Source organism: Cygnus atratus, chromosome Z (assembly GCF_013377495.2).
Source record: "Cygnus atratus isolate AKBS03 ecotype Queensland, Australia chromosome Z, CAtr_DNAZoo_HiC_assembly, whole genome shotgun sequence".
In the NCBI taxonomy this organism is placed as follows: Eukaryota; Metazoa; Chordata; class Aves; order Anseriformes; family Anatidae; genus Cygnus; species Cygnus atratus.
In genome coordinates this window covers 18,808,441-18,821,478 of record NC_066396.1, presented here as the reverse complement: position 1 = coordinate 18,821,478, position 13,038 = coordinate 18,808,441, and the positions used below count along the sequence as shown (strand labels likewise).

General features: G+C 45.3%; 1 protein-coding gene across 8 annotated transcripts in view; it reads right to left on the bottom strand.

Annotated features, from left to right (window-relative positions):
* Positions 1-11,049: 11,049 nt before the first annotated feature.
* Positions 11,050-13,038, bottom strand: part of IL31RA (interleukin 31 receptor A) — a 36,512-nt gene continuing 34,523 nt past the window's right edge. For 7 of the 8 annotated variants that reach the window (XM_035553697.2, XM_035553699.2, XM_035553700.2 and 4 more), the window contains one exon: positions 11,050-12,893. In XM_035553697.2, coding sequence (XP_035409590.1) covers positions 12,264-12,893 — 630 coding nt within the window. In that variant the 3' untranslated portion in view covers positions 11,050-12,263. The remainder of the gene's footprint in view (positions 12,894-13,038) is intronic. The other variant, XM_035553698.2, reaches the window with a different exon arrangement.

The window sequence follows — 13,038 nt, the reverse complement described above, 5'->3', positions numbered from 1 at the left end:
AACGCTGGCTCTGTCCTCTGTTCCTGCACATTCAGTGATGCACAGGGCCCACCATGGCGTTTCCTGCCCTGAAAAATCTTCAGGAGGTTTTGTGCCACGCTGCGAGACAGCACCAGTTGCTGCAGCAAGAGTCCCGACCCTAAGACGCAGGTGTGCAAAGTCACTTGCGAGTAGGCCAGGTGTTAGCAGAGGTTTATTGAGTGCTGGTCTAATTTCTGCAAGACCTGATATATGGAGTTTTGGTTTCCTAATTCAAGGTGATCTTTTGCTCATCTTTTTGATGGATGTCTTCTTTTATAAACAGCAGCACTCATAGGTTGTAATATTTCTGTCTGTCAGAGAGCTTTTTCTTTCTATGCATTTATATAAATTAATGTCATTTCAGAACACGAGTTTGAAATTAGGCTATTACTCTTTTGAGAAAACAGAATAATCCCTTGTTACTGGAGTAGGTAGATGTCTGTACACGAAAGCAAATTGATTCATTGCATTAGCATGAAAAATACTTGAAATCACTCTTTAAAACTAGCCTGTAGACATTGTAGGAAAAAGATCAGACTCTGTCAACATGCAACACGTGGAGTAATTTAAATAGAAACACCACAAATAAACCAACACTGCCACAGCACAAACTCCTTTAAAGGCAAGAAACCGAGACCCATCCGCAAGGGCTGGAGCAGGCAGAAGTACCTCATGGCACGAGCGTCTCTGCCCACAGAGCTGCACTCGGCCCCATCACTAAAGAAGAAATCCGTCACCACGAGAGCAAACCTCGGCGGTGGGGGCAGAATGAAGACAGGCGAGAGCCGAGGCAACCAGCAGCCTACCTGCAGCACAAAATGGCTGCCCACGGCAAGCACAGCTGCTCCCATCCCATGCCTGTGCTCCTGTCCCTGCGGGGCCAGCACAGCCCGCCCACCTTCACAGGGAGCAAGCGACCTTAAACTCAGTGACGGAGAGCTAGGGGACTTTATTATTCACAGCAAAGAGGCAGTGGAAGCATTTTCCAGCTCTTGCTGGTTGGGGATGGTATTCTGAGGCAACTGTGGCCAAGCAGGCACAGGGCAGTGGCAGGATGCGGTGCTGGGAGGGTGAAGTAGAGCACCGTGGTGGCACCTAGATCAACACAGCAGCAATGGTGCACGGCCCAGGGAAGGATGGGCAGCTTTTCTGTGCTGAGGGAGGAATGCAGGCAGAGGTTTCTTGGAAAAATGGGCTGACAAGAAACAGGTGAAGCTGTCTTTCCTGTAAATTGTATTCTTGCTACCTACAACCATTCCTTTTCTTTATAAAAAAGAAAAAAGCTCTCAGGGACTGTAAAGCAAAGTAGCCATTTTGGGAAAAGCACCCTAGAATGTATTTCATTGCATATCTGAGGGGAGGCCTCATGGCAGCCTGCAGCTCCCTCACAAGGGGAGCGGAGGGGCAGGCGCTGAGCTCTGCTCTCTGGGGACAGCGACAGGACCCGAGGGAACGGCATGGAGCTGGGACAGGGGAGGGTCAGGCTGGGTGTTAGGGAAAGGTTCTGCACCCAGAGGGTGATCGGGCACTGGGACAGCCTCCCCAGGGCAGTGGTCACAGCACTGAGCTGCTGGAGTTCAAGGTGCGTTTGGGCAATGCTGTCAGACACAAGGTCTGATTTTTGGGTGGTCCTGTGTGGAGCCAGGAGTTGGGCTTGGTGATCCTTGTGGGTCCCTCCCAGCTCAGGATGTTTGGTGGTTCTATTTTTTATTTTCATGCCTGGACTTTGCTGCCCACCCCCCCCCCCCCCCCAAGACAAAACGTGTTGCACATCAGCTGCTGGCACACAGAGGACAAAGCTTTCACTCACTTCCCAGCAGCAGGAAGAGGGGGCCATGCAGGAGCGAGGGGGACAGAGCCCTGCCACGGGCACAGAAATGGGAATGTGCAAGGAGAGGGTGAAAATGGCTGGGAGAGAATGGACAGGGCCACCTCCATTAAAGACCAAGCATCTCCCTTCCTCCACACCCCAGCAGGTCAGAGCAAACAGCACTCAGTTTGTATCCATGATCACCCTTCCCTTTAATAAGGCCTGTACTTACAGACAAGAACTAGCTGCCTGTGCTGGAGGTGAAAATGAGCAAAAACTAAACCTATATGAGTCAATTTGCACCAGAAATGATTCACTGCTCTCCTACTTCTTGCCTCTCACAGCTCAGGCAGTGTGAAATCTCGTTAGGCTCATGAAGAGCCAACACCCTCCATCAGACGTGTAAAAGCAATTAAGCCCTTCTGAGAAGAAAAGCAAAAGCAGGGAAGGGATGTACTCCCAAAGGACAAGTAAAATTTGGGGCTTATTCATGAGCCAAGCTATGTAGCTGCAAAGAATTTAGTGGCGATCAAAGCAAAAGCAAGGGCTGTGTTTGGAGGAACTGTAAGCCCATGGGAGAACACAGCAGCCAGCAAAGGCAGCAAGCCACAAAAGCAGCTGGATGGATGAGTTTCTGGGGAGCATGCCAGGTACATAATTAGCTTTACATTAAAAACAAAGACACTGTCCCCTGCTGTTTAATTCTTCCTGTGTCCAAAGATTTTTTTTATAATATATTTTTTAATTAGAATAAATTCCTGCTCCTAAAGGGGAAGAAAAAAAAAATAAAAAATAAATTAAAATCCAAAAGGAAAGCAAAACTAAAACCTCTCCTGTCCTGTTCCTTCCCCACCCTCCCATCCCCCCCATACATCAGCTGCTTGAGTTAAAGGGAGCAACAGAAATACAACCTGGAGACCATGTCCAGACTTAGCACACACTAATGAAAGGATTCATTCCAGAGCTGTGCTGGGCTCACTTGGCAGAAATAAGGGCAAAAAGAAACATCTTGGATTTTGTTGCATTATGATGGAATCAACTACAGCATCATTTTGGGAAGACTTTCAAGCTTTCTTTGGGCTGAAGTGCTGAGTTTGGTTCAGTTATGTCCTAAGTGGGCACTTACCCTGATTTTGATCTTATGCTCATTGTTTCTGACATCCCTGAATGCTTCTGCATAATCCGCCCGTGGTTATGAAAAGGCTGGTGCCGTGCGGGGGCACTGGGGATGGGGAAGGCTCAGAGCAATCGGGGTCCCTGGTTCTCCAGGGAGTGGGTTGAGCAGGGTCCCCCATCCTGCAGGGACCTGGGGACGGGGATATTGGGGGCCCCAGAACCCCCAGGGATGGGGACAACATGGCTCCCCATACAGGAGACAATATATCTGCCCAAAAATGAGGCGGTGGGGGGGTGGAGGTCCCACATTTCCCAGGGGCTGAGGTCTTGAGGCTGTGGGGATCCCAGTGTCCCCAGGGACAGAGGCATGGGGTCCCCGTGTCCCACAGGCACTCAGTGTCCCCAGAGACAGGGATATCAAGAAGTGTTTGTAAAACAGTCTCAGACATATGGTTTAATTTTTAGGTAATCGTGTGTGGAGCCATGAGCTGGAATTTGTGATTCTTCTGGGTCCCTTCAAGCTCGGGATATTCTGTGATTCTGTATGTCATGTTTCTTCACCAAACTCCACTGGACATACTGTTTCTAACATAATGGAGAAAACTCTGCAGATCTTATCCTTGGCTAGGGGAGCACGGCACTCTGAGGACAGCAGTGACAGACCCAGGAAATCTAAATGAGGCTGGTTTTCTGAGAAATGCATACTCGCTTCAAAACTGCAGTTCTGTTGAGTCAGACACTGCAATCTAGATAAATATAAAAGTTGACTTTTATATAAATGCAGTGATAAAGTATTTGAAGCTCATCAGCTTGTGGCTAAGCAATGCACGAGAAACAAGACAGTACATAAAACACTGGTGGCATAAATTCAAACTTGGAAGCATTGTCCTCATGGCTCTGCGTGACTCACCAGCTTTGAAAGAGCACTTTGGAAATATGAAACGCCGGATTGCAGCAGTTCCTTTGCCTGCTTGGGGTGGGACACACGAGCTCGCCACAAGCTCAGGGGGGTTACAGGAAGCTCGGTCCCTGTGCTTCGCCCTACACACCCTGTCCTGTCCCGCAGCAGGTGAGAGGCGTGGAACCCAACGCCCACCCCACTGCCCACCCAGGGGGATCATCATCATCATCATCATCTGCTGCTGCTGCTGGGCTCAGCACAGCCTGGGCCCTGGAGTGCCAGTGTGTCAGGCAAGCTTACACAAGCTACTTTAGAGACTGGATTCCCCTTCTCCTTTTCTAGAAACGTGCTGTCTTTTTAAGAGCTGAAGAAAGTGAACAGCACTAGGGGATGGGCAGCATGAAATAATCCCTCTGTACTTACTTTTCAAGTAAGTCCTGCTTTAAACAAATTTAGAGAACAAATCCATGCTGTACATACACACATCTGTTTCAGTTCATGTTCTGATATTCCACTAAAAAAAAATTAATTCCATGGAAGAACATTTTGGTCACACATTTGTGACAACTTCTGGATTGTGATTCTTCATTTTCCTGTTCTGATTTCTAAAAGAACTAGAAAAAATATAATTTTAATTAAATAGTTAGGTGGCAGTAAGAATGATTATTTTATCTTGGAAAGGACAGCAAGGTAAATAATCATAAGAAAGCCCATAAAAAGACCAGACAAAGTAATCCAAGGGACAAAAGTTCACTAGAATAATTTAGTATTTTGTCAAACACTAAAAAAAGAATTTCTCTTAAGTAGCGAAACTGTGAAGAAATTTGAATGAAAGGATTACAAAGTATTTTGTTCAGAGCCTCACTCCTAAGTTATCAGACTGGGATGCACAACACATACTCAAAAAGGGTAGAGTTTGCATTTTGTAATAAATACACTCAATAAACATTATGATTAAGAACAGCTAGTATTACAAAAAGTATGCTTAGTGTTTATCTGTTTGCTCCATTTACAAATGTCATCCTCTGTATACAGGACAAAATATTTTAGACAAACAATTGCTTTAGACATGCTCTATTTTTAAGACGAGGGTAGCACATTTTCTGATAAATGATGAATAGCCATAAGACAGACACAACACAAGAACTTATTTCTTCCTTTACTTCTTTATTTCTCCCGTGCCAGGAGGCAAAAGACATTGCTATTAGCAACTACTTGAATTTAGAATAAGTCCATATACCTGTGGGCTCAAGACTTGCCTACACTGAGGATGTGCCCTGCCTCCTGCTATGAACACCACAGACATTGACACAGAGAAGCAAAATGAGTCTTTGACTCTCTTTGCAGTGGATTCAGCATGTTAAAGATCAATTTAACATAGACACAAATCATGTACATGTTATATAAACTCTGTGTTATTTCCAAGTAACATTTGGCAGAGTATCTTATCTGAATAGTTCAGAATAGATCCTACCAAAGCATAAAGCCATTGAATGAAAATTCTCAGCTTACCTCTTGTAATAAGGAGCGTGGCATTTGTTTTTAAAACACTGTATTGTGTGTGTGATCACTGAGATTCAGAATTGCATTGCTTGTTACATAAAAAACCTCCCACGCATTGAGCTGCTGAATCTTCGCTGTTTTGTATTTTGACATTTTGGCTGGCAAAGTTAAAATGCTACCATCTAATACCTGAAACCCCATGGCTGTCAAAACAAAGCCCTCTTACCCAAATCCATTGAGGGAGATTTCAAAATGAAAATCTGAGATTTCTTTGAAATAGAGCTTCAGAGTTGGCTCATTATCTTTTCTTGTTGATATTTGTAATTTCTGACCACGTTTGGTAACTGCAAAAACTACCAGCTGAAACCTCGGTCTCATGAGCACAGCACATTGCATGCACCATGACTCGTGCCTGAGGCTGCAGACAGCATGACCTCTCGCACATGTTCCTCCCCATCATTTTGAAACATACGAAATACAGCTAAACACTACTGCCCTAAGATCTTGGTTTGCAAAGATCTGCTCAGCTTAACCATGACAGTTGCCTAACACAGCTGCAGTCACCAAGCATTGAAAGTCATTATCTTGTTACTGACCACAGTAATAATCTGCGCGATGGAGGCACTGGACGATAACATCTATATTGTCACTGTAGCTCAGGACTTGAGCCTGCCCGTGCCTCAAGCTTCTCGATCATCTGTACTGCTAAGTGTTGGTTTGCACTCAGATGAGAAGGGAATGAGCCAGCCACCTTCCCATACGGGGAATGCAGATGTGCTGACAGAGAAGGGGGAGACAGCCTTGAACTAGGCAGAGTCTTCCTTCTCCTCCCTCCAGCATCGGGGGCTCAAGCCAAGGCACATACCAGTGTCAATCTAACAGCAGAGCAACAAGTACGGTAAATACATAGACACTAGATGGACATAGACCCACTAGAACAAGTCCAGAGGAGGGCCATGAGGATGATGCTCCAAGGGGCTGGAGCACCTCTCCTATGAAGACAGGCTGAGGGAGTTGGGGTTGTTCAGCCTGGAGAAGAGAAGGCTCCAGGGAGACCTTACAGTGGCCTTCCGGTACCTAAAGGAGGCCTACAGGAAAGCTGGGGAGGGACTCTTTGTCAGGGAGTGGAGTGATAGGACAAAGGGGAATGTCTTTAAACTAAAAGAGGGTAGATTTAGATTAGATTTTGTTGTTCTGATAACAAAATGTTTCTTTTTCCTTTTTTTTTATACAAGCCTATTTGGTGAAGACAGGTATATATGCATAAAGCACGATCTCTCTTTATGTATCTTCTTGATCTGAAACTCAAATAACCGCAAGGGAGATAAAAAGCAGGGTGGAATAAAAATGTCCACGCAAGTAATTTAAGGTGAGCTGTACCTGTAAGAAGCCTGTAACAAGATCAAATTTCAAATGGTATTAAATTCTCAGGTCCTGTCTGCCCTGAGGAATAACTACAGAATCACAGAATCGTCTAGGTTGGAAGAAACCTCCAAGATCACCCACTCCAACCTCTGACCTAACACTAACAAGTCCTCCACTAAAGCATATCACTAAGCTCAACATCTAAACGTCTCTTAAAGACCTCCAGGGATGGTGACTCAACCACTTCCCTGGGCAGCCCATTCCAATGCCTAACAACCCTTTCAGTACAGAAGTTCTTCCTAATATCCAACCTAAACCTCCCCTGGCACAACTTTAGCCCATTCCCCCTCGTCCTGTCACCAGGCACGTGGGAGAATAGACCAACCCCCACCTCACTACAGCCTCCTTTAAGGAATCTACAGAGAGCGATAAGGTCACCCCTGAGCCTCCTCTTCTCCAGGCTGAACAATCCCAGCTCCCTCAGCCACTCCTCCTAAGACTTGTTCTCCAGACCCCTCACCAGCCTCGTCGCCCTTCTCTGGACTCTCTCGAGCACCTCCATGTCCTTCTTGTAGCGAGGGGCCCAAAACTGAACACAGTACTCGAGGTGCGGCCTCACCAGGGCAGAGTACAGGGGGACAATCACCTCCCTAGACCTGCTGGCCACACTGCTTCTTATACAGGCCAGGATGCTGTTGGCCTTCTTGGCCACCTGAGCACACTGCTGGCTCATATTCAGCTGCCTATCAACCAGCACTCCCAGGTCCTTCTCTGCCAGGCAGCTTTCCAACCACTCATCTCCCAGCCTGTAGTGCTGCTTGGGGTTGTTACACCCCAGGTGCAGGACCCGGCACTTGGCCTTGTTGAACTTCATACAGTTGACCTCAGCCCATCGCTCCAGCCTACCCAGACCCTCCTGCAGAGCCTTCCTCCCTCAAGCAGATCGACACACGCACCTACCTTGGTGTCGTCTGCAAACTTACTGAGGGTGCACTCGATCCCCTCATCCAGATCATCGATAAAGATATTGAAGAGGACTGGCCCCAGCACTGAGCCCTGGGGGACTCCACTTGTGACCAGCCTCCAACTGGATTTGACTCCATTCACCACAACTCTTTGGGCCCGGCCATCCAGCCAGTTTCTAACCCAACGAAGCGTACGCCAGTCCAAGCCACGAGCAGCCAGTTTCTTGAGGAGAATGTTGTGGGAAACGGTGTCAAAAGCCTTACTGAAGTCAAGGTAAACCACATCTACTGCCTTTCCCTCATCCCCCAAGCGTGTCACTTTGTCATAGAAGGAGATCAGGTTCGTCAAGCAGGACCTGCCCTTCATAAACCCAAGCTGACTGGGCCTGATCGCCTGGCTGCCCTGTAAGTGCGACGTGACGACACTCAAGATAATCTGCTCCATGAGCTTCCCTGGCACTGAGGTCAAACTAACAGGCCTATAGTTCCCCGGGTCTACCCTCCAGCCCTTCTTGTAGATGGGCGTCACTTTTGGTAGCCGCCAGTCGACTGGGACCTCCCCTGATAGCCAGGACTGCCAATAAATGATGGAAAGCGGCTCGGCCAGCTCCTCTGCCAGTTCTCTCAGTACCCTTGGGTGGATCCCATCCGGCCCCATCGACTTGCGCACATCTAAGTGCTGTAGCAGGTCGCCAACCATTTCCTCGTGGATAGTGAGGGCCACATTCTGCTCCCCATCCCCTTCCACCAGCTCAGGGTACTGGGTATCCAGAGAACAACTGGTTTTGCAGCTAAAGACTGAGGCAAAGAAGGCATTAAGCACCTCAGCTTTTTCCTCATCTCTCGTCACTAAGTTTCGCCCCGCATCCAGTAAAGGATGGAGATTCTCCTTACTCCTCCTTTTGGTGTTGATGTATTTGTAAAAACATTTTTTGTTGTCTTTAACAGCAGTAGACAGATTGAGCTCCAGATGAGCTTTGGCCCTTCTAATTTTGTCCCCGCACAGCCTCACAACAGCCTTATAGTCCTCCTGAGCAGCCCGCCCTCTTTTCCAAAGATTATAAACCCTCTTTTTTCTCCTAAGCTCAAGCCACAACTCTCTGTTCAGCCAGGCCAGTCTTCTTCCACGTCAGCTCGTCTTTGGGCACATGGGAACAGACCGCTCCTGAGCCATTAAGATTTCCTTCTTGAAGAGTGCCCAGCCTTCCTGGACTCCTCTGCCCTTCAGAACCTCCTCCCAAGGGACTCTGCCAACCAGTGTCCTGAACAGCTCAAAGTCAGCCCTCCGGAAGTCCAAGACAGCGGTTTTACTGGTCCCCTTCCTGGCTTCGCCAAGAATAGAGAACCGAACCATTTCGTGGTCACTCTGCCCAAGACAGCTCCCGACTACCACATCTCCCACCAGTCCGTCACTGTTTGTGAACAGAAGGTCTAGTGGGGCACCTCCCCTGGTAGGCTCTCTAACCAGCTGCGTCAGGAAGCTATCTTCCACGCTCTCCAGAAACCTCCTAGACTGCTTTCTCTGGGCTGTGTTGTGCTTCCAGGATATGTCTGGGAAGTTGAAGTCCCCCACGAGAACAAGCGCTGACGATTTTGCAACTTCTGCCAGCTGCCTGTAGAACTCCTCATCTGTCTCCTCATCCTGGTTCAGCGGTCTGTAACAGACCCCCACCAGGATGCTTGCCTTGTTGGCCTTCCCGCTGATCCTAACCCACAGAGACTCAACCTTATCAGTCCCAGCCTCAAGTTCCTCAACATCAAAACACTCTCTAATATAGAGAGCCACACCACCACCCCTTCTGTGCTGCCTGTCCCTTCTGAAGAGCCTATAGCCAGACATTGCAGCACTCCAGTCATGAGAGTGGTCCCACCACGTTTCCGTGATGGCAACCAAGTCATAGCCTGCCTGCTGCACGATGGCTTCCAGCTCCTCTTGTTTGTTACCCACGCTGCGTGCATTAGTGTAGATGCACTTCAGTCGGGCCATTGCCTTCTCCCCCGGCCCTGACATTGTTCCCCCGGTACAGCTCCAACAAGCCTTATTTCAGCCCCGTCCCCCTTCTTTCCTAGTTTAAAGCCCTCTCAACGAGCCCTGCCAGTTCCTGGGCTAGGATCCGTTTTCCCCTTGGAGATAGGGACCCGTCTGCAGCCATCAGGTCGGGTGCCGAGTAAAGCGCCCCATGGTCAAAAAAACAAAATTTCTGTGTTGGCACCAGCCTCTGAGCCACGTGTTAATCAGGTGGGCTTTCCGTGTCCACTCTGTACCCCTCCCTGCTACTGTAGGGATGGACGAAAACACCACCTGTACTAACATCAGTAGGGTGGATTATAAGTAGAGTGCATCTTACAGTGTTAAACCTTAAAGCTACATACAAGCATGGAGCCTAATGGCATCCCTGTGCAATAAATGGGGAAAAGAAAGAAAGTGGGAAATTGTTGAAATGACTGTGCAAGGGTGACATGAACTCATTTGCTGAGCCAGGAACAGAAGCTGTGAGCCCCCCAGATACACTGTGCTCATATTAGGGCTCTGTCGCATGCAAGCATTTACCTCTGCTGCAGGAGATATCAAACTTGGACTAGCAATAAAATGCTTCTGAACAACTTGTGAACTCATGTCCTCACTTGTGAACACAAGTTGAAACATCTACCTCAAGAGGTCATCAGCTATCTCAGAAAGAGAAATCTATTCATAATAAATTCATTTTTCAGGAATAGTAAAAGATATTATGTTATTTGTAATGAAATATACATTGTGGCAAGAAAAACACAATCTTAACAGCATTATCTGGGACAAACCACTTGCTGATTACCTACAGCAGCTGTTCAGCAGCAATCACATCATCTGTGGAGGAGCAGGCACCAAACAGGAGTGCTAACTGGAGGAAGAAAGATTCCTTCTCTCCCCTGCATTAACTACCGGTGCACTTTTTTTTTTTCCCTATTTAGGGGATTTTAAACATGATGAACACAGAAATATCATTGGTTATGGAATGTGATAATTTTATCTATTAATCTATTTAAGTTTGTGGGATTTCTATTCAAAGAACTTTAAAGACTGGGGAGGTAAAGGTTAACTCTACTAACAAAACACAGAATGTTTAATTTAGCTAAAAATCCAGTAAGTGAAGAAGATACACCTATTAATAATTTGCAACGCATAAGCCTCCCACTCCTCTTCCTACACAGGGAAGGCTTTCTATGCCTACTCTCATTTGTCTCCTTTTTCCATCCCGCTACTCCTGTTCTTTTTCCCCCCTAAAGAAGTCCATAGTTATGCACAAGAGTGATAATGCCAAGCCTTTAAATGCTTCCAAAATAGTTTAAAGTCTTCAAGTGACTACATTTGCCACAAATGTCACACCAAACACGTTTTAAACACTTTATTTATCTTTTCTTTTTTACCTATCACTTCACAGAATATTTTAGTAAGAACTTTACAGTGATAGTCTCTTTCCTGCTGAAAACAAATAACTTGGAGTTTCCTGCCTGATACTTTTGCTGCCTATATAAGATCAAAACTGTAAGTGGCTTTGACTTATCAGAATCATAAAACAAAAGACAGAAGTTACAGCCTGCTTGTAGAAATCTCTAAACCTAAATCAGTTGTCAGAGGATATTTATGTATATCTTGTAGATTTGGTGATTTTTCCAATACCTCTCAGAAAAACACTTTCCTAAATATAAATTCAGTGCTTATTCTAACAGAAGATGTAATATTTAGCTGATTTTTTTTTTCCAGATTGAAATTCCAAAACTTCAGATGGGAAAAACAGTTTTAAAACAGGAGAAATTAAGGGCACAGTAACAAGAAGATAAGAAGATATCTTGCAGTAAACAGTAAAAAAAAAAAAAAAAAAGTCGGAGAATAAGCAGGAAACACAGAAGTAGCACAAACTACGGAGTGTGACTGAAAACAAGAGAAAGGGAAGGCAGCAAGCCAACATAACCCCATCTTTTCCAAAATGCTGATAAATCAATAGCATATACACAACACATCCCCTCATTAAAGACAGGGAAACTATGACCCAAACTGCTGATTCAAGAGTCAGGATGCAAAAAGATGACTACTGAAGACTGCCAACTACTTACAAAACAGGAGGAACACTACACATAAAACCAGATAAAAAACAAGGGGGGGAAATAAAAATAGTAAAGTAGTTATACTTCATGTAACTTAAGGAAGTATCTGGCAAATGCTGGCTCTCCTCAAGTTTGTGCACATTGCCCTAACAGTGCTCAGTCATTGCAACTGGTTGCCTGGGGGAAATCAATGAGCAATTTGCACTGTTGGATGTTGTCACAGTGGAAATGAAAATTAAGAACTAAGAAAACAAGTTACCTTACCTCCTTTGCCTCACTACTGACACATATACATGGTTAAAAAATAAAAATAAAAAAAAAAAAACACCACAACACTAAAACCTCAGCAGGTATAAACACAGTGTACTGATTACTTCACAGCTGTTCAAAGAAATGGGGTAATTTCATCCAAAGTAACCATGATCGTCCAGGTTAGAACATACGAATATATAAAAGCAGCACTACCAAGATGGGACTGTACAAGGGAAGTTTTCTCCTGCTAATGAGCTGTGGCCAGCCCAACAATGTCCAGCGTTATATAGGATTGTCCTACAGCATTTTGTTGAAAAGCAGGTAAAACAGTTGGCTGTTTCTTGGGTTCATTCTTACTATGTTCTGGCAAGTTCTCAGAAATGAGAAATTCCCTTGTTTTAACAGAATTTCTAAGGTATGGGTTGAACAATGTTTTTTCACTGAAACCTTCCAGCTTTAAAGCTTCTTCATTATCACTTTCTTCATTTTTAACTGAAATCTGTTGGGTTTCATGTAAATCGTCTTCCAGCATTTCTATGGGTTGGATTTTCTTGGCTGGTATCAAAGCTGAATGCATTTGACTTCTGAAATCTTCACCAGTAATTACATAAGGCATGGATGGTGAAAGGCATTTAGCTACTTCATGTTCTTCATTATACAGTATCTTTTTGTTTCCATTTAACAGAGTTATTTTGTGTTCGGAGATACTTTGTACACCTTTTACATTACTATCAGTACATTCAGAAACATGTTTTTCACAGTTCATTAGCAATAATCCTTCATGATCTTCTTCAGGAAAGCAATCTTCCAAAACACTTACATCCTCCAGGCCTACGGTTTTATCCTCATACGTCACTCCCTTCAAAAACGAATTACTCTGTCAGTACAAAGAGATGAATTTGAAAGTTACATAAAGATAGATAATGTATCAGAAGATCTTTTAATATATAAGATATTGCCACTTGAACTTAGTTTGACTTTTAAAATTAAAAGTATATTAATAAAGAGTTAATGTGCATTTC